We start from the raw sequence: 22,412 nt of genomic DNA, 5'->3' as shown, positions 1-22,412 counted from the left end.
CCCAAGCCTGGGAATCGAACCCAGGTCCCTGGCGCTGAGGGGCGGCAGTTCTCACCACTGCGCCGAATTTTAAGGTCAACGATGCCCCTAAACAGTGGGAATTGGCACTGCGTACATACATGTATTCATACCTTTCCCATTATCAAAGCAAGGCGGGGGGAGGGCACAAACCTCACTTCTTCGGTTGTGGGCTAGCACTAAGCGGCAAGAGGCTCTGAGTAGCTGTGATTAAACAGAATAAAGGAGTTCAGTATGATGGCCCAACGACCGTTTTATTTATTTACTGTTAATAACTGCTACAGTTATAATACCAACAAGGCCGTGCAGTTAACAAATCCGAATGCAAGTCAATTGGTCCTTCACAAACCTAGTTCATGTGATTTTTGCCTGGAATAAAATTCCCCTGAGGTGAAGTTTTTTTTTTCTTTTCTCCAAAAAAAAACGCTGACACGGTTTAAAAAGAAAACTGAGACTTTATCCCTTTTCTTTACGCGGCCCGTTTCAGGCTGCACTCTTTTCCTTGTTAAAACCCCAAGCCCATCTACCTGCTCACCCTGGCGTCTCTCTCCGCGCGGAAGCCTGCAGGTTTGATCTGCCACCACCCACTCCCGCAAATCCAGGGACAGCAGTGATCCATCCCATTCTCCTGGGATACAGCACCAAAATCTGGGAGAAAGATGCACGTCAATATAGTCTTGCCCCGTGACAAAAAGTTATCATTTGAAACTTTTTCTTGTGCTCTGACCTGTGTGCAAGTGGGAGACTTTTTTTTTGGTGAGGGGATTGGGAGCAAACACATGAAAATTGAAACAAACATCTTTGGAAATAATTTCAGTTCACATTTGTTCCAACTGCCTCGCAACGCCCAGTGAACCTTAACACAGTTGGAAGCAAACTTAAAAAACAAATTCTGTACAAACCACTTAACTTAAGTGCAAGCGTGGCAGTTGGAATTGGCGCTGTTATTTCCAAGTGCCAGCCCCTTGTAAGGTCGACAAAAAGGGATACAGTCTCCAGTGCTCAGAGATCAGGATTTCATAACAACAAAATGATCCACAACTTTGTCTGCAGTGCATCAGTTCCACTTCCAAGAAGACAACTGACTCAAAATTCCTGGGGCTGGGCCAACCAGTTATGCACTTTAGCAACTAAATGTGGTATCTATCGTGAAAAAAAACACACACACAAACCCTGCCAAACAATCCAATAAAAAAATACACTAACCCCACTTGAAAACTGGTTAAAATGTGCATCAAGCGTACCTGGCAAGGATCTGTACACAAGTCATCTGCACGCAAGTCACAGATGGCCCACAGACTTTCCACCAGTACGCAGGGGAGTTGTTAAGCTTGACAGATTTTTAAAAAGGGAGAAACTAATCACGGTGATTCACCGCTCCAACCACAAGTTTCTCTGCAGAACAGCGTTCAAATGACCAAATCCTCCGCGTATGCCGCACAAAACACTCCCGCACTGAGTGACTTATGTCAGTCTGGCTCCATTTTTGCCCACTGAAACTGTTCTAAAATCGGTTGGATTGGCACAGCCCTATTTGACTCTGCAGTCAAGCGGTCCAGGCAAACCTGACAATCATACTTAAGACGACAGTGAAGAAAGCTCGCCGTCTTCCTGACTCCCTGAACTACGGAAGAGAAATCGCAGCTGGAAGGACTTCCAAGACAATCGCCTTGCCCAGGACGCAACTGGCGGGAAAAAACGCAAGATTCTCCCCAGCAAGCCTGGGGCAGAGCATTTTAAAACCAATGTACAACTGATCTGCAACAAAATACATTTACAGTACCTCTTATATGCATATGCAGCCAGTATTGTGAGCATAGCCAATCATTTACACTAGGAAACTACATCGTTCGGGACACCCTTTGAAGAGACACGTCAAGAGATTTTCCTTTGTAGTTCTTTTTTTCTCCTGAGATGCTCCGAAGTTGTGATTTAGCCAAGAACAGACAAAACATATCAACTGTGGCAAATGGACTTGCTACACTGGGGGGGCTGTCAGTCAGCCCGGACTCCCCCACCCCATAAGCCCATGAAGCAGAACCCATAACCATCTGGTATAGAAGGAGGCCATTTGGCCCACTGAGTCTGTACCGATCGCAATCCCCAGCCTATTCCCATAACCCCATTGCTAATCCCCCTGACACTAAGGTCAATTCAGCACGGCCAATCCACCTAAACCCGCACATCTTTGGAAACCAGAGCCCTGGAGGAAACCCATGCAGACACTGGGAGAACGTGCAAACACCGCACAGTGGCCCGAGGCCAGGAACCGAACCCAGGTCCCTGGCGCGTGTGAGGCAGCAGTGCTAACCCACTGTGCTGCCAACTAATTCCACCCCCCCGCCCCCACCACCGGTTAACCAGCCAGCGCTATGACTGCTGTCACTGATAGAATCCCCTCTCCCTTTCTCTCAAATTACTATTCACACAGGCGGACTGTTCACTCTGTTTCGGGATGCACAATGATCCCCCCACAACGAACCACAGCCTTAAGACACCACTGCCGCTGACTCCTTGAAGCGCTTACGAGCCAGTACCCAAGTCAGTAGTCAACCGTGACAGTGAACGCGATTCTTACCATCAGCCCCCTGAAGTCAGCAAAACCACACAGACCAAAATACAAAGCCAAGAGTAGGATTCCATCCCCCTGCCCCCACAACCATAAACAAAAAGCCTCCTTGGGTTAACAGTCGAGGTTGCATACATTCTAATCATCTTTTCGCGCAGACTGCAAATTCTGGCAAAACAGGTTAACGCACACCCACCACCCCACCCCCTTAAATCATCATAGAATCCCTATAGTGCAGAAGGAGGCCATTTGGCCCATCGAGTCTGCACCGACCACAATCCCACCCAGGTCCTATTCCTGTAACCCCCACATATTTACCCTGCTAATCCCTCTTAATACTAGGGTCAATTCAGCATGGCCAATCCACCTAACCCGCATGAGTGCTTCAGGATTTGCTCACCCCATCTGCCGCACCTGCCCCCTGCCCCCCACCTACAATTTGACACAAACAGCGCCAGTTTTATTTTGACAGTAGCTTCATGTACGTTTAAAACAAGAGAAAAAAAATCAGAAACCCGAATTCAGATCCAGGGAGCCTCGGATGTCTTGCCATTTGCCTGCACGCACCCGGACAAGTTCCTGAGGACGGTGCCTGGCAGTGCTGAAGGGGAGCTGATTTGTGTCACTCGGACTGGCGGGAGGGTGGTGGAGGGGGCGGGGAGAGCCCCTCTCCCAGAGGATTTATGCGCTTCAGGGGATGACACTGGGAGAGCAACGGGAATCCGACACTCAGAAGTGCTTTCTCTACAACATCGCCACGGTTTTGCTTGGTTTTTTTTTAATGAAATGATTAAAATACTACTGCAAAAAATAACAAAAAAAACCACAGAAGTAAACATTTACGATAGTATTTCATTGCGTTAAACTATGCTGTGTACATGCTGCGGGAACCAGGGTCTCTCCGTTTCATTTTTTTTATGCCTCCTGTGTTCTGAGGGATCACTTTTCTCCCTCTGTGAACAACCTCCTAACATTTACAAAGGATGGCCTTGTACAATAGAAATGTGGAAAACATAGAATTATTAGATTTGACAGGTAGAAATCAAATTTGTGGAATGCTTAACTAAGCTGCCCGGCATCCGTATAGAAACATGGCGTCTAATGTTGTGCAATTCGCCTGCCGTGTTTTATAAAAGTGACAGCCTGACTTTAGAAATCCCTGCTTTTGCATGTTCTCTCCAAGGGCCAGAGGAAATAAGATTTTAATTTTGTTTTTGAAGAAAACTGGACACAAAAATTGGCAGACATCCAGCATCTTTAGACAGAAGCTCGGATGAAACGAATTTCCATGATTTTTTTTTAAATGAATCTTTTTCCTTTTGAAATAAATACAACGCAGTTGACATCTTTCATTGATCTGGCTTTGAAAAAAAAACATCTTTTAAGTAAACAAAGGCTTGACGTGTCCGCTGTGGCAGGAAACCACTGGCTATAAGGTAGGAAGAGAGAGAGAGAGTCCTTTCTGCTCACTGGGTCTGGTAGCCTGCCATGCCAAATCCTGCTTGGTTGGTTATCACACTCGGGCTTTGGCCTTGTGCAGGCGGGACTCCGTAGTTAGCACCCATCCATGCAGCAGTGGACGGTGTCTGACTGCAAGAGAGAAGCAGATAAAACAGCGATGAGAGGCCACACAAAATAGCTGACTTTATATTCAATTAAACAAAAGAAATAGGAAGGGGCATAAGTCTCTTCCCCATGATCTATCTCCTCTCTAAGGCTGCTACAAAGTGTAGATGATATATATTGAATCATCTTAAACTTAAAGGGTTTGAAATGCTTGCACAGAGAATCGCAGAGTGCAGAAGGAGGCCGTTCAGCCCATCAGGTCTGAACCAACAACAATCCCACTCTATACCTGTAACCCTACGTACTTACCCTGTTAACCTCCCTGACACTAAGGGTACAATTTAGCATGGCCAACTCACCTCACCCGCACATCTTGAGACACTAAGGGGCAATTTAGCATGATCAATCCCCCAAACCTGCTTATCTTTGGACACTAAGGGACAATTTAGCACAGCCAATCCACCTAACCTGCACATCTTTGGACACTAAGGAGCAATTTAGCATGGCCAATCCATCGAACCTGCACATGTTGGCACAGTAAGGGGCAATTAAACATGGCCAATCCATCTAACCCACTCATCTTGGGACACAAAGGGACAATTTAGCACAGCAAATTCACCTGACCTACACATTTTTGGATTGTGGGAAGAAACTGGAGCACCTGGAGGAAAGCCACGCAGACATGGAGGAGAATGTGCAAACTCGACATGGTCATCCCAGGCCAGAACTGAACCCAGGTCCTTGGCGCTATGAGGCAGCAATGCTAACCACTGTGCCGCCGTACCACCCTTACATATCACTACTTTATCGTGAGAGAGGCTGTAGCAGCGAACAAGTTGCTTCAAATACTCAAGTACAAAATTAGATATGATCCACATTTTTCAGAATGGTCATACAGGAATCCATGTGCCTGAAAAAGGAATGCTTTTTCCCATCTGCAGGCAACAGGAGGCATTGGTGCCTTTTTGATATTTCATAATTTAGCACTGTGTTTGGGAGAATGAACATAAATTCCTCACTCTGGTCATTGTTTTGTAACAACAATGATTTCATACTTTGCCTGTGCACTCAAGGCCAGAGTAGGAAGAACAAACCCTTTCGAACCCATGACCCCTTCCATCAAGAAGGTCAAGGGGCAGCAGACACAAGGGAACGCCACTATCAGCAAGTTCTCCTCCAAGTCACACACCATCCCGACCTGGAAACATATCAGCCGCTCCATCACTGTCATTGGATCAAAATCCTGACGCCCCTTCCCTAACAGCACTGTGCCTGTACCTACACCACAGGGATTGCAATGATTCAAGGCGGCTCACCACCACCTTCTCAAGGGCAAATAGGGATGGGCAATAAAATATGATCTGGTGGCATCCACACTCCATGAAAGATAAAAAAGAACAGTTCCAGGCAAAGTCAGGAACACTGATTATTGGGTCCATTCATTCGTCTGAATGGATGAGGGGACAGCACTGATACAAGCTTTAAAAATGGTTTTCTTTTATTGAAGAGAACTGAAAAAGATTAACATGCCAGAGGCAAAGAAAAGCAAACTCGGAGACTGGCTGCTCAGCCAGCCCTTGTGCTGAACTGAACGCAATGGACGGATTTCGAAAACAACCTGAGAAAACACACACTAAGATCCAAACTATATTTCAATTCTTATCTCATTATTGTCTCAGTCCAGAAAAACAATCCTTGCTGCTGCTATTATGAAAAACTTGTTTGCCTGCATTGTGTACCCTTCAGGAATGCAGTCAATTTCTAGCTAAGATTTAGCCTTCTGACGCTACACGTAGTCAAGTTAGCAGTCAATTGCTCAGCTTAGCAGAGTTAGTTGCATAAATAGAAATATCTTAAAATGAAGTCTTTTAAGAACATAAGAACATAAGAACATAAGAAATAGGAGCAGGAGTAGGCCATCTGGCCCTTCGAGCCTGCCCCGCCATTCAATAAGATCATGGCTGATCTGTCGTGGCTCAGTTCCACTTTCCCGCCCTCTCCCCATAACCCTTAATCCCCTCTCTTATCAAAAACCCATCAACCCGCTTCTTAAAAATATTTAGCGAGGCAGCCTCCACCACTTCAATGGGCAGAGAATTCCAGAGATTCACCACCCTTTGAGTGAAGAAGTTCCTCCTCAACTCCGTTCTGAACTGCCCCCCCTTTATCTTGAGGCTGTGCCCCCTAGTCCTACTGTCTTTTTTGAGCGGGAAGAGTCTTTCCACCTCTATCCTATCCATCCCATTCATCATCTTATACGTCTCAATGAGATCTCCCCTCATTCTTCTAAACTCTAACGAGTACAAGCCTAGTTTATTCAGCCTCTCCTCATAGCTCAACCCCCTCAACTCCGGTATCAGCCTAGTAAACCTCCTCTGCACTCCCTCCAAGGCCAAAATATCCTTGCGCAGGTGCAGCGCCCAAAACTGCACACAGTACTCCAGCTGCGGCCTCACCAATGCCCTATACAGCTGCAGCAAGACCTCCCTACTTTTATATTCAATCCCCCTCGCTATGAAGGCCAGCATCCCATTCGCCTTCCTGACCACCTGCTGCACCTGCAGGCTGGGTTTTTGCGACTCATGCACAAGGACCCCGAGGTCCCTCTGCACCGTCGCCTGCTGCAGTTTTTCGCCCCTTAAGTAATAGTCCTTCCTACCATTCTTCCTACCAAAGTGGACCACCTCACACTTGCCAACATTAAATTCCATTTGCCATTTCCTGGCCCATTCGCCCAGCCTATCTAGATCCTTCTGCAGACTCTCCACACCCTCCGCACAATTTGCCTTTCCCCCAATCTTGGTGTCATCAGCAAATTTCGACACCCTACACTCGGTTCCCTCCTCCAGATCATCTATATAAATGGTAAATAGCTGAGGCCCCAGCACCGACCCCTGGGGCACTCCACTAGTCACCAACCGCCAATCCGAATAGCACCCATTGACCCCCACTCTCTGCCTCCTATTTGACAACCAATCCTCTATCCACGCTAACACCCTACCCCCTACTCCATGTCCTCTGACCTTCTGCAGTAACCTCTTGTGAGGTACTTTATCAAACGCCTTCTGAAAATCCAGAAAGACCACATCCACCGGCTCTCCTCTATCCACCGTTTTCATAGGCTGAAGCAAACAGGGCCAAACATACACAGGATCTCTCACTGAGACACACCCAAAACTGTTCTATGCTAAACTTCTACTCTTTCACCAACGCTACTTAATCTTTTGCACAAAGAAACGCAATTCTTGAAACCTTCTGAGTTTTAGTCCTGTTAATGGAATGAACTGATAAAATACCCAGTAACCCATGCTGATAAACACAGCAAAAAACAAAAGACAAGGTGGCCCCTTACTCCATTCTGAATCCTTGTTGGTTCCAGGCTTGTCCATAAACTCCATACGGTGGCATTTGCCAGCCATTAGGCATGTACTGGCTGAATTGCTGAGTATTTCCATACCACTGGCCAAACTGGTTCCACGGCTGAGCATAGCCCATCTGACTTTGCTGAAAAATAAAACAAGGCAAAGGGGGTTTGGGTCTGGAGGTGTCAGGAGAAGCACGATGGTAACATTTTCCGACAACGAACTGAGAAATTCACAAAATCCGTTTAAGTTGAAATACCATTCCTGGAAGCCGAGAACTATTTTCTCTTCAGTTTCTCCCTGTCTCAGTCCTAAACATCTGATAGCCTCCCATCCACTCACTCTGTCTACACTTCCCGCTGCCTCAGCAAAGCGGCCAGCATAATCAAGAACCCCACGCACCCCAGACATTCTCTCTTCCACCTTCTTCAGTTGGGAAAAAGATACAAAAGTCTGAGGTCATGTACCAACCAGCTCAAGAACTGCTTCTTCCCCGCTGCCATCAGTTTTGAATGGACCTACCTCACATTAAACTGATCTTTCTCTGTACCCTAGCTGTCACTGTAACACTACATTCTCCCCTCCTTTCCTTCCCTATGAATGGTATGCTTTGTCTGTATAGTGCACAAGAAACAATACTTTTCACTGTATGTTAATACATGTAACAATAATTTATGACTTCAAGTCAGTTACTATTCGCAATTATAGAATCATACAGTGCAAGAGGCCATTTGGCCCATCGAGTCTGTACTGACCACAATCCCATCCAGGCCCTATCCCATACCCAATGTATTTACCCTAGCTAGTCCCCCAACACCAAGGGACAATTCAGCATGGACTCTGGGAGGAAATCGAAGCACCCAGAGAAAACCCATGCAAACACGGGGAGAACATGCAGACTGCGGACAGATGGCGACCTAAGCCAGGAATCGAACCCGGGTTCCTGGCGCTGTAAGGCAGCAGTGCTAACCACTGGGCCACCCTGTCGCCCTATAAATGGACCAATGTGGATTCAGAGCAGATGTCTCACTGCCAAGGCTGGTGCTCCACAAAATACTGAGGTGGGATTTTACCCTGTTTCCCCTATGCCACTCTCTCCCCAGTACATGAACAAAACACAAATTGTTTTTTTTTCATAATCTTCATTGATCCAAGGAGTATAAGATTTCACGGAACTTCCCATAGCCTGATATTAGTGACCCACTGGGGTGCAGTGAATTTAACAGGGCTAGTATTCTGTGGAACACCATTCTCTGCAGTGAGACATCTGCTCTGACTCCACTTTGGTCCATTTATAGGGCGATATGGCGGCACAGTGGTTAGCGCTGCTGCCTTACAGTGTCAGGGACCCGGGTTTGATCTGTGGCTTGGGTAACTGTCTGAGTGGAATCTGCACGTTCTCCCATGTCTGCATGTGTTTCCTCCGGGTGCTCCAGTTTCCCCCACAGTCCGAAGGTTCGGTGGACTGGCCATGCTAAATTGTCCCTTAGGGTTCCAGGATGCATAAATTAGAGGGATTAGTCAGGTAAATATATGAGGTTGCAGGGATAGAGCCTGGTGGGATTGTTGCCAGTGCAGACTCAATGAGCTGAATGGTCTCCTGCTGCATTGTAGGGATTCTAAGGATGCTGACCTTGCCAGCGACATCCCACAAAAGAATAATTTTAAAACCTTTTTACAGCCATCTTGATGCTCTTATTCTGTTCAGAGATTTACTCCTGTTACGTGTTACAATTAAAACAAATGCCTTCCTTTTCCTATTTTTGCTCTTTCAATTTTCCTTGCTCCCAGGTCAAAAGAACAAAGAAAATTACAGCACAGGAACAGGCCCTTTGGCCCTCCAAGTCTGCACTGACCATGCTGCCCAATTGAACTAAAACCCCCCCCTACCCTTCCCGGACCATATCCCTCTATTCCTATCCTATTCATGTATTTGCCCAGACGCCCCTTAGAAGTCACTATCATATCTGCTTCCACTACCTCCCCCGGGCAGCGAGTTCCAGGCACCCACCACCCTTCTGTGAAAAAAACTTGCCTTGTACATCTCCTTGAAACATTGCCCCTCGCATCTTCAACGTATGCCCCCTCAGGATTGACTCTTTCACCCTGGGAAAAAGCTTCTGACTATCCTCTCTGTCCATGACCCTCAATCTTCTGGGCTTCTATCAGGTCGCACCTTCATAGTTTCAGTGAGAACAAACCAAGTTTCTCCAACCTCTCCTCATTGCCAATGCCCTCCACACCAGGCAGCATCCTGGCAAATCTTTTCTGTACCCTCTCCAAAGCCTCCACAGCTTTCTGGTAATGTGGCGACCAGAATTGAACAGTATATTTTAAGTGCAGCCTAACCTAGATTCCATAAAGCTGCAACATGACTTGTTCAACGTGTCAGTTTGACAAAAGCTCCAGATATAAAGTTTCCAGCCATTCCGGTCTTGAGGCTCAGATTATTAATTTGACTGCGTGACCAGTTCAATCTCTCAAACCTCTTTCGAATAAGGCACCAACTACTTCACAAGATAATGATTTGGTGTCGATTCAAGCGGCCCTGCCCAAAGAAGTTCTCATCAGCATCTTGCATTTATTAGAATGTATTACACTCTAAAAACATTCAACTTAGTTTGATCACTGTCTCTCAAATTACAAATATATCCCAAATAAACAGAGCTTCACCAAACATTCTCGTTCGTTACTCAAGTTCGGTGAAGAATTGGACATTTGCCAGTCACCCATCTGCTTCAAGATAATTAAAGTAGCTAATCAAAAAAAAACAGATAAAAGCAAAACGCTGCGGATGCTGGTATCTGAAACAGAAAATGCTGGAAAACCTCAGCATCTGCAGGGAGAGAATAGAGCCAATGTTTTGAGTTTAGATGATCCTTGGTCAGAACTGAGAGCAAAGAGAATCAGCAGATTTATACTCAGAGGGCTGGGGTATGGGACAAAGGGAATATAAATGTGGATAATCCATTCAGTGATCAGAATGAGTGAATGGCAGAACGCATTCTGATCACGTAATAGACACTTTTAGCACCCTCTCAGCCTCCTGTATCCTCATTTGCATCCTGTGTCCAATATCCCTTCCCCACCCTGTCAGTATAAATCTCTGCTGATTCTCTTGCTTTCAGCTCTGACAAAGCACCTAGACTCGACACGTTGGCTCTATTCTCTCCCCACAGATGCTGGCAAACTTGCTGAGATTTTTCCAGCATTTTCTGCTTTTGTAATCAGATTCGGACTTCAACTCACCTGCTGAAATTGACCCATCCCGTCAGGCGTTTCTTTCCCCCAGTAACACTTGACAATGTGTCCTTCTATGGTGGTTCCATTGACGGACACAATAGCGTGTGCAGCACTTTCGTGTGATGAGAAACTGAGGAAACATAAAGCAAAAGAGTTCTTGAATACAGGGCAAGATCAACTTATCCTGTCTTCCTTGCTACAGCTAATATAGATGTGGAGATGCCAGCGTTGGACTGGGGTAAACACAGTAAGAAGTCTCACAACACCAGGTTAAAGTCCAACAGGTTTATTTGGTAGCTAACACAGATGATGTTTTACTTCGGAAAAGCACAGCGTCAGGGAGCATGACGCTGACAGGATGCATTCTGAGAAGGTAGACCTGTAAGGCTCTGACAAGACACTGAAAACAGATTTGATGTTGGATTGACAGCTAACTGCCCAATTCTGGAGGTTAGACTAGCTTTTATAACCCTCCCTTTTTAGCTTTATGTTCGGTTTTATGACGAATTTCCCTCCTCTCCTTAGCCCAATCGTTCCCCCTTGCTCCATCATTTCCACCTTTGTTTCGCCTTTCACAAGAACACCTCAACGGATGTGGCAATTCCTCAACGCAAAAGCTTGCTGGTAAAAGCTGGTCAGATATCCAGTGTCGGACAATACGTGCAGAGCAAAAACATACAATTCACTTTCAGTCCGTAGTTGACAATGCCTTATCTCACATGGATCTAAATTAAATCAGTGACTGCTAACCACTGGTATTCCAGACATTTTCTTCTGAAGCACATCAGCTTCCTTCACAAATTCTCCAGAGAGAGAGAGACGGGAAAGCCACCATTATTTTTCACCCGTCAAACTTGATAGAGACCGGCTTTTCAAGCTGCAGCTCAGGAATCGGCACATCCGGGTTATAAAGCAACATCAATACTGGGTTGATCAGGCTAGTGTCACGGCCTTGGAGAACAAGGTACCTGAATTCTTCCTGGTGCGAAATGCTTGATTTCAAATTACACTGCATCATGATACGACTGTCACACATACACGCTGTTTTGGAAAATGCCCATTACCATTTCCAGAACTTTCAATAAAGCTTCGACCATTAGTGGTAAGAGTCTTAAGCAGTATGCAAGTGAGCAATTGATGGTGTTTGAGAGCGACTCTGCCTTACACCACCAATCTAAGCAGTGAAGAAAAATCGATTCTCTTTCTTAAAAAAAATGAGTGCAGCACAACGGCACAGTGGTTAGCACTGCTGCCTCACAGCACCAGGGACTGAGGTACGATGCCCCGCTTGGGTCACTGTGCGGAATTTGAATGTTCTCCCCCGTGTCTGTGTGGGTTTCCTCCGGTGCTCCTGTTTTCTCCCACAGTCCAAAGATGTGCTGGTGGTAGATGGATTGGCCATGACAAATTACCCCTTAGTGTCAGGGGAGCTAGCTAGGGTAAAATGCATGAGGTTACAGGGATAAGGCCTGGGTGGGGTTGCCGTTGGTGCAAACTCGATGAGCTGAATGGCTTCCTTCTGCACTGTAAGATTCTATGACTAACGTATGGCATAAGCAAAAGTTACCTCTGGGAAGTTATGTACAGTCAATACTCAGTCCAAGCTACTATCTAATTTTGCTGGATGTGCATATGACAGCACAGTAGCTAGCACTGCTGCCTCACAGCACCAGGAACCCGGGTTTGATTCCCGGCCTGGGTCACTGTCTGTGTTCTCTGCCGTGTCTGTGTGGGTTTGCTCCAAGTGCTACGGTTTCCTCCCACAGTCCGAAAGATATGGTGGTTTGGTGCTAAATTCTCCCTCGGTGTACCTGAACAGGTGCTGGAGTGTGGCGACTGGGGGATTTTCACAGTAACTTCATTTGGTGTTAACGTAAGCCTACTTGCGACGCTTGTATATAAACGTTAAAACTTATTCTATGAGCCGCTAGCACATTCGAGGACTTGAGGAAATGGCAACAAAGATCCCATTGACCAAACAGACCAAGGAGTGCTGTGCCTCGACCAACATTCCACCCTCAAACAACATTTAAAAAAAAACAAGTTAACTGGTCTCACTCAGAAATAAATCTCACCACTGTTTGCTTTGGCTAGCTGTACTCAAGCTGACTTTTATGGCCATCTACACCAATAACAGGGGCTGCAATTCAAAGTATTTATAAATTCTTTTATAAAGAAGCACTTTGGGAAGGCTCTGGGGGACGTAACCAAGCAGCGATATGAATTCAAATGTGCCTGCTCCCTTTATCAGCCACTGGCTCTTGGGGAAAATGAAACTGAATTCCAAATGCAACTGTTCAAGGGCTGAAACCTACCGTACAAATGAGTATCCTTTCTCGGGAAACACTCTGATTTCCATGATCTGTCCAAAGGGTGAAAATGTCTGCCGCATAAGTTGCTCTAAAGAAGACAAATGTCAATTTTAAACGTCATGCTTAGCCAACACCTCCGCAATAAATTGAGGATTTGAGATTAATTAATGCACATTTAAAACTCTTGTCATACTGACAAGGAAATAGGCCACCCTGTGCGTTAATACGTCTGCACCGTGGTTAGCACTGCTGCCTCATAGCACCAGTGACTGCGTTCAATTCCTGGCTTGGGTCAAAGTCAGTGTGGAGTTTGAACGCTCTCCCCTGTGTCTACGTGGGTTTTCTCCCACGCTCCAAAGATGTGCGGGTTAGGTGGATTGGCCATGCGAAATTAGTATCGGTGGACGAGCTAGGGTAAATGGGATTGTGGGGATAGGACCTTGGGATTGTAATTGGTGCAAGCTTGATGGGCCAAAAGGCCTTCTCCTGCACCGTAGGGACATCTGTTGCCCATTTTGGCATTTCCTAGTCTTACCGGATGCAGACGTGCGAAGTGCAAATCATGTCTAAAGATGTGCGGGTTAGGTGGATTCGCCGTGATACATTGCTCTTTAGTGTCAGGGGGACTAGCGAAGGTAAACGGGATGGGGTTACGGGGATCGGGGTAGCCGCCCCCCCCCCCCATAGTAGCCGTGCAGTCCAAATCAAATTTCAGATACTGAGTGTTACCTGTAAGTCCAACCGCTATGCCACCGCAGTAGACAGTGCAGTTGCTGGGACTGGACTGATTGACAACTTCCTCGTAGGAGAGCTGTTTGGTGCTTGCTGCAAAAGGGGAAAAAGTGCATAAATCAAACAGAATGAAAAACTACAGTCACAGGTACAGCTGAGGATTTGAAAAGGTAGATTTTTCTATTTTGAGAGTCACCTCTTCTCAAAATAAGCCTGCAGAGGATATGTGGAAATCCACCCCTCTTATCATTACAATTTACTTCACCCCGGAAGTGAAGTTGGCATGTGGCACACTGCTGTCTCACAGCGCCAGGGACCCAGGTTCAATTCCTGGCTTTGGGTCACTGTCTGTGTGGATTCCGCACCTTTTCCCCCATCTGCGTGGATTTCCTCCGGGTGCTCCAGTTTCTCCAGCAGTCCGAAAGACGTGCTGGTTTAGATGCTAAATTCTCCCTCACTGTCCCCGAACACACGTTGGCGCGGCGACTGAGGGATTGTCACAGTAACTTCATTGTAGTGTTAATGTAAGCATACTAATGAATAAACAAATCGAGCCCCGGTTTCCCACAAAGTATCACCATCAGGCATCATAAAACTCAACCACGCGGGGTTCTGGATAAGATGCCCAAGTACCAGCAACCAAGGCAAATAGTGTATTGGATAGATGGGGAGGGGCAAAGACACAAGCATATTCAAGACATCACTGCAGAAGGCAACAACTATTTGGTCTTTGCACTAGTTTAGAGCAGCATGGTGGCACAGTGGTTAGCACTGCTGCCCCACAGCACCATGGATCTGGGTTCAATTCCCGGCTTGGGTCACTGTCTGTGTGGAGTTTGCACATTCTCCCTGCATCTGCTTGGGTTTCCTCCGGGTGCTCCAGTTTCGTCCCACAGTCCGAAAGAAGTGCAGAGTAGGTGAATTGGTCGTACTAAAATTCTTCCTCAGTGTACCCGAACAGGCACCTCGGATTTTCACATTTCATTTGTTTCACACACATTTCTTGTTGCAAAAATTCGATACTTTCTCGCCTTTAATGCAATGCCCATCACTTGCAGTTACTGTACCGCCAATTCTGTGCGCTCACTGAACTTACGCTCTGATGTACTCTTTGGGGCAGGAGGCTTGCGGGTTGCCCAGTTTGTTCGGATCTGCCTTCCTCCAAGCCACTGCCCTCCCATCTGTTGAATGGCATTTTCAGCGTCCTGCGATTCAAAGCAAAAGGGCAATAAAGCTTCAGTAAATGGATGCAAATAACCAAAACGTTCACAAATAAACAACATAAAAGGTCTAAACAGTGGAAAATTATCGGTGTTTCTCATAAAATGTCAGCCACCTGACAAGATAAGGGGTGGAATTTTCCCGCCTCACTTGCCAAGGAAATCAAAGTGGGAAGGACCATGCAAAAGAGCATTGACCCCGGGTGGGAATTTCTGGCCTTGGGGCTCGTGCAGCTGGCAAATCCTACCCATTGCTTCCTCAGTTTTGCCATTTCCCTTCATTTTGGTGGCACAGTGGTCAGCACTGCTGCCTCACAGCACCAGGGACCTGGGTTCGATTCCCAGCTTCGGTCACTGTTTGTGTGGCGTTTGCACATTCTCCCCATGTCTGCATGGGTTTCCTCTGGGTTCTCCAGTTTCCCTCCCACAGTTCGAAAGATGTGCTAGTTAGGTGCTAAATTCTCTCAGTGTACCCGAACAGGCGGCTGAGTGTAGCAACTAGGGGACTTTCACAGTAACTTCATTGCAGTGTTAATGTAAGCCTAAGCCTACTTGTGACACTAATAAATAAACTTTAACTCTACTCATTAATCCTCAACCAACAAACAGACCTCTTTAACTAGCATAAGAGTCTGGCAAAAGGCCCATCAGCTCAAACCTACTCTCCTTTTCTTCTGTGTGAAGCATTCTGTCATTTTTCTGCATTTACAACAAGAATCAGGACCTAAACAACATCCTCCCTGCAATTCAAACCCCACTGTGCTTCACCAAGTTGAAAATATACATAATTAAGCACGGACTATTGGCAAGAGGGATACCGAAAGCAACATCAAGGTTTTAAATTAGACTTCTGTCAAATGCTCAGTCAGGGCATCCAGAAGTGTCAGGCTACAACTGCTAAGACTCCTCCACTGAAGGTGGAGCCCGTGAGGCGTATCAAAAAGAGGCCAAAAGATAGAACATTGGAAAAGTCGGACGGATGAGGAGGGGCGAGGGCATATGCATATTCAAGGTGTCACTGCAATTTAGTCTTGACAGTAGTTTAGGGTGGCACAGCGGTTAACACTGCTGCCTCAAAGCGCCAGTGACCCAGGTTCAATTCTTGGCTTGGGTCACTGTCTATGCGGAGTCTGCATGTTCTCCCCGTGTCTGTGTGAGTTTCCTCTGTGTGCTCTGGTTTCCACCCACACTCCAAAAGATGTGCAGGTTAGCTGTTAAATTCTCCCTTCGTGTACCCGAACAAGCGCTGGAGTGTGGCGACTAGAGGATTTTCATAGTAACTTCATTGTGGTGTTAACATTACTAATAAATAAGCTCGAAATTTCAGCTCAGCTCACACTCAGGCAAACGGTCCCTGTTCTTTCCGGAGACAACCTGAACACTTGGGATCTGTTGAAGTTGATTCCTGTTCCTCCCCTAGACAAACTGAACACTCGGGATCTGTCGAAGTGGTCCCTGATCCTTCCCTAAACAAACAAAACACTTGGAGCCTGTCAAAGCGTTCCCTGATTGACATAGTGGCTGGCCTCTAATGGCATGCCGTTAGTGAGGCAGGCGTGGACATGCACTTACCCATTTATTGTAGAAGGATACAAAGCCATACCCTTTGGATTTTCCTGTCGCCAAATCTTTGACCACTCTAGCATCGCTGCAAGCACAAATGGGTAAGGCATAATGAATAAACGGGCTTCCTGACGGAGTGAGCAAACTTGTAGAGAATAAAGAACAGGAACAACACACGCACACAGACACGCACACACAACACACACAGCTTATATTGCCAACTCATCACACCTCACCTTTGATAAAGGGGCCGCTTATTGCGAGAGCGCCATACTCTAAAAGCACCTTTCTCCCTCCCCGCTATAACTATTTCTTCGTTGGCTATTTTTACAACATCGTGACTGGCTATTTCATTTTTTTTTAAATAACAGCATTATTAACTTTAATGTGGCAAACATGCAAACTTGTAGCTGAGCTGGCTAATGTCCGTTACAGAACTTATGTCCTTCTTTTAAAAGCTATTCAAATAGTTTGTAAGTTCATTCATTTTTTAAAAAAAGTAAAATGTCGGCTAGGCATGGTCAAAGCAGCCATTCCGAGTTGTATGAGTCACCAGGCCAAATCAGAAAGAAAAAGGAACACATTGTTGGTTGCGAGATTAACTGAATGGCTTTCCTTAACCATGCACATTACTTAGCATTTGTTGCCAACAAGTTTTCTACCTATTCTTAAAAATACAGCATATGAAATAGAAAAAAAGAACTAGAAAAATAAAAAATAGGAATTAAAAGGCATACATCGCCTGTTAACAATTCTTTTAGTTTCTCGGTAGGGTGAATTCGTTACCCCGTTTTTGGACTGTGGGCAGCTGTAAATTTTGAGAAATTCAGATTTTCAGAAACGGTTGCAATATTTCAGAGAAAGTGAAAACACTAATAAGACACTGTACTTCCAAAAGCGTTAACAGAACTACGCAGACTAGCATCAATATACGAAAAGTGCATTATACACAGACAGGATCAGATCTAGAGCAGACCAAAAGAATCGACCGAGAACTATTTTAAGTACAATAGTGGGGGGGGAAAAAAAACAAAGTCAATTATATCTGTATACAAAAGACAAAAAAAAAGGAAATAAGAAATCTACAACTGAGTGAACGATTATCCATTGTGACAGCCCCTTGCAGTTAGCCATGGAAATCCTGTTGATTCTTCTGAGACATTCTGTAAAATAACCAGAGCCCTATTATTGGATATTGATTTCGAACCCAACTATGGCGTATTTTCTTTCCCGCCCACTTTTTTGCCAATTATGTGGATGGTTTGGTACAAAATGTTTCTCAGGCAATTTGTTAACTCAAAAATAATTGTGGAAATACACTTGCTATTCTACAGATAGGATAAATAGAGTTTTTTTAAAAAAACCTTCAGAGGTGAATGCTTTGCTAACATCTATGACATGCTTCTGTATTAAAAGGAAAAGGATTTGGGAGCCCATGTGTGATCACCTCGCAACCGCACGTGAAAATGCCAATTCTTGTGTATGGATGGAGAGTAGAGGGCACACACTGTGAGTACACGTGCTGCTTTATCTTATACGTGTACTGCTCCGATCACTTCAAACCCTCTGTTTGAAAGGTCCACCCTGAACGTAACCAACACCTGAGTTGTTTTTTGTCAGCCCATATAACTTTCGGGACCATTGAAAGGTTATGAAGCAGCAACCAGGTTGCAACTTATGCAGTTCTATACATTTTATCTGCAGAGTATAGACAACACGGTGGCACAGTGGTTAGCACTGCTACCTCACAGCGCCAGGGACCTGGGTTCGATTCTCGGCTTGGGTCACTGTCTGTGCAGAGTCTGCACGTTCTCCCCATGTCTGCATGGATTTCCTCAGGTGCTCTGGTTTCCTCCCACAGTCTGAAAGATATGCTGATTAGCCACCAGAGCGTGGCGACGAGCGGAATTTCACTGTAACTTCGTTGCAGTGTTATTGCAAACCTTAACGTAACCCTTACTCGTGACTAATAAATAAACTTTTAACAATACATCAACTTGAGAAAGTAATGAAGAATCCGATGCATTTTTTCCCTCCATCCATTCCCAATGCCACACAGCACCTAAAGCAAGGGGTGGGTGCTTGGTCAGCTCCCAGGTCTGCAAAGCCCCTCAATCCAACTCGCAAGAGGCACTCGCCACAGGAGATTTGCAATCGAAACAGAAAACAGCTCACTTGCTGTCCTACCAGCCACTGGATTTGGGACATTGAAGGGTACAGCTCAGGGCTCTGTGCCGGCATTTCAAGGCACTCTGCTCACTTCCTTTGTTCTAATTGCGATGGCGCAACACAAGCAGGAGCCTCGTCATGGAAACAGGCTGCACAAGCTCAAGGCTGCATACTAACCAGATGCCCTGCAGGACAACCCATTAGCAACCAAAACCAAGGCTAAATAGCCAATCGGGAAGGTGTTAAACCTAGCCAGAACGTGGTTTGCTTCTGGTCTGCATGGTTAACAAATAAGAACTGATTCCATGAGACCGCCTCAAGCTGAAACGGATAAAGATTTGACATGATAAAATGCTCGTCTCGAAGCTAAGATTGTAATACTGTTCCAGAAGCTAATTTTTTTTTAAATTCATTTATGGGACATGACCATTTATTGCCCATCCCTAGTTGCCCAAGGGCATTTGAGAGTCAACCACATTGTTGTGGCTCTGGAGTCACATTTAGGCCAGGCTAGGGAAAGATGGCAGATTTCCTTCCTCAAAGGACACCAGTGAACCAGATGGGTTTTTCCGACAATTGACAATGGTTTCATGGTCACTCTGAATTCCAGATATTTTTTATTGAATTCAAATTCCACCATCTGCTGTGACGGGATTTGAACCCAGGTGCCTAGAACATTAGCTGAGTTTCTGAATTAATAGTCTAGTGTCACATTTATAAGAATAAGAAGCTGTACCTTTCATATGGAACAGATGGACAACATTCTGCAAACATACTGACTGGTTCAGGACAATGAGAGGAATGCATCAGAATTCCTCGTGCCCTGTGAGTATTGGCCGATGATTTCAACCGCGTAAGACACACCAAGATCGCCTTCAAAACATTCAGTATGAACACACACAGGTTAGTGCTCCATTGCTTCTGTCTTCCAGTAAACAGTAAATGGCAGAACCCTTAAGAGTATTGATAGGCAGAGGGATCTGGATGTACAGGTACACAGGTCACTTCAAGTGGCAATGTAGTTGGAGAAGGTAGTCAAGAAGGCACATGGCATGCTTGCCTTCATCAGCCGGGACACTGAGTTTAAAAATTGGACAATTCACTTTGCGGCTTTATAGAACCTTAGTTAGGCCACGCTTGGAATATGGTGTTCAATTCTGGTTGCCACACTACCAGAAGGATGTGGAGGCTTTGGAGAGGGTACAGAAAAGATTTACCAGGATGTTGCCTGATATGGAGGACATTAGCTAAGAGAGAGGTTGGAGAAACTCGGTTTGTTCTCACTGGAACAACGGAGACTGAGGGGCGACCCGAAAGAAGTCTACAAGATTATGAGGGGCATAGACAGAGTGGATAGTCAGAAGCTTTTTCCCAGGGTGTAACAGTCAATTACTAGGCGGCATAAGTTTAAGGTGTGAGGGGCAAGTTTAAAGGAAATGTACAAGGCAAGTTCTTTACACAGAGGGTGGTGGGTGCCAGGAACTCACTGCAGGGGGAGGTCGTGGAAGCAGATATGATAGCGACTTTAAGGGGTGTCTGGACAAATACATGAATAGGATGGGAATAGAGGGATATGGTCCCCGGAAGGGTCGGGGATTTTAGTTCAGTAGGGCAGCATGGTCGGTGCAGGCTTGGAGGGCTGAAGGGCCTGTTACTCTGCTGTAATTTTCTTTGGTCCACAGAGAAAGCAGAGTTAGTTTAACACTTCAGGTCAAGATAAACTCTGAGGGAGCTAGAAAATTCTTACCCTCTTTCCCCAGACAAATCTGCCCATTTTCACAGCCTGGAACAAGCTGTAACAGGTTTCTCTTCCTCACATAAGATGGTTCAGGATGCTCTGAACATGGAAGATTGGAGGTTCGATCCTGCGTGCCACTCCAAAGTAAGGGCACCCCACAGAGAGGTTTAAACATTAAAAATCACTGGCATTGCAAGATGAAAACCAACTAAACAGTACGCAAAGGCTAGCCACAACTGGGGGTATTAATGCAGTAACTACACTTAATTCTAATGAGTGAGCAAAAGCCATCATTGTGATGAGAGAAACTTAAATATGAATTATTAACAAGGATTACGGTATGGAGTTTTCAATCTATTCATTTCTGAAAAAATGACTGGATTTTCTTGTTAAATGTGAAACTCCTGTACAAAAGATTCTTGCTGAGACAGAAGAGTATAAAAACTAATGCAGATGCCATTAGATACTACTTATATTCACACAGCACCTTTAACTTCTCAAAGTCTGTCACAGGATAATAAAGCAAGACGCGAGATCTGGCCACATATCGAAATGTTAGATTAAGGTGACCAAAATGTCTGGTCAAAGTGGTAGGTTTCAACAAGTGTGTTGAAGGAGGAGAGTGAGGTGCAGAATTGCAGAAAGGGTGTAACCAACTGAAAACACCAATGTGAAGCTGTTAAAATTGGAGATGGTCAAGAGGTCAAAGTTTGGAGGAGCGCAGATATCTTGAAGGATTGTGTGTTAGAATGTAACTGGTGACAACTTTGTCCTGGGTGTAATGTGACCAATGATAATACGCTCTAAGTGTCAACTGACCCAGTTAACCATGAAACCAATTACAGAATGATGTGATGGTCAGCTGACTCACTATAAATAAGAACCTACTGGGAATTATGGGGAACTTGGATTGGCCCAGGGCGAGAGCCCAAGTTTGGAGTTATGAAGTTTCTTTACTAAACACTTCCTTTGATTTACAAGTTGGAGAAAGTTTTCTTCTATGTTTATTGTCTGCATTTGAAGAGTTCCTTCTGAAGAAACAGTGAAGCTGAGGAGATTGCAGAGGTAGGGGGGATAGGGAGAGATTTATAAAACACTGACGAGAATTTTTAAATCAAGGCTGGAGCCAACAAAGCTCAGCAAGTACAAGGACGATAGGTGAGTATAATTTGGGTGTACGCATGAGATTTGGATGTGATCTTCACGTTTCCAGAATTGCGCGGGGATAGTCCCACCTAGAGATAACAAAGACTTACCACTGTTAAAATGAGTTGGGCCATGGCAAAACAACACCCTCAAGTTTTTAAACACTGATAACTGCGCTGACGACAGCTTCACCTTTCAAAGTTAAACATACTGGGGCAGCAGGTGGCATAGTGGTTAGTGTCACTGCCTCTCAGTGGCAGGGACCCAGGTTTGATTCCCAGTCTGTGCAGCATCTGCATGCTCTCCCTGCGTCTGTGTGGGTTTCCTCCGGGTGTTCCGATTTCCTCCTACGCTCCAAAGATGTGCAGGTTCGGTTGATTGGTCATGCTAAATTGACCCGAGTGTCAGGATAGACTGGCAAGGTGAATAAGTGGGATTGTGGGCTGGGTGAGATTGTTGTCAGTGCAGACTCGATGGGCCAGATGGCCTTCTCCTGCACCGTGGTATTCCATTATTAACAGCACCGCGCGCTATCACCATTAGCTCGAAATCTGTCACTGGTGTTAAGCAATAATAGAGGGAGGGAGACAAGTTCATGCGTTCACACACACAACCTGCCATTTACCAGCAAGGCACCGGCAACTTGTTACTCAGTCTCAGTCACAAATGATTCATGATGCAGGAGGAAAAGCCTCCTCCAGAAGACCTATTTGCACCATTCCTCTCCTATAAGAAACCTTCAACTCTATCAACGTGCACTATTCCACAACTTTT

General features: G+C 45.5%; 1 protein-coding gene across 1 annotated transcript in view; it reads right to left on the bottom strand.

Annotated features, from left to right (window-relative positions):
- Window positions 1–246: 246 nt before the first annotated feature.
- LOC145361449 (cytotoxic granule associated RNA binding protein TIA1-like) overlaps window positions 247–22,412 on the bottom strand; it is a 65,670-nt gene continuing 43,504 nt past the window's right edge. The window contains exons 6-12 of the mRNA XM_080217267.1: window positions 16,595–16,670; window positions 14,899–15,007; window positions 13,800–13,895; window positions 13,074–13,158; window positions 10,765–10,888; window positions 7,506–7,657; window positions 247–4,177 (exon numbers count right to left, since the gene is read on the bottom strand). Of these exons, the coding sequence (XP_080073393.1) occupies window positions 4,054–4,177; window positions 7,506–7,657; window positions 10,765–10,888; window positions 13,074–13,158; window positions 13,800–13,895; window positions 14,899–15,007; window positions 16,595–16,670 (766 nt within the window). The 3' untranslated portion in view covers window positions 247–4,053. The remainder of the gene's footprint in view (window positions 4,178–7,505; window positions 7,658–10,764; window positions 10,889–13,073; window positions 13,159–13,799; window positions 13,896–14,898; window positions 15,008–16,594; window positions 16,671–22,412) is intronic.

Source organism: Carcharhinus amblyrhynchos, chromosome 34 (genome assembly GCF_965287045.1).
Source record: "Carcharhinus amblyrhynchos chromosome 34, sCarAmb.v2.hapA, whole genome shotgun sequence".
NCBI lineage: Eukaryota > Metazoa > Chordata > Chondrichthyes > Carcharhiniformes > Carcharhinidae > Carcharhinus > Carcharhinus amblyrhynchos.
Note: the sequence above shows the minus strand (reverse complement) of the source record. Positions and strands in the feature narration are given on the sequence as shown.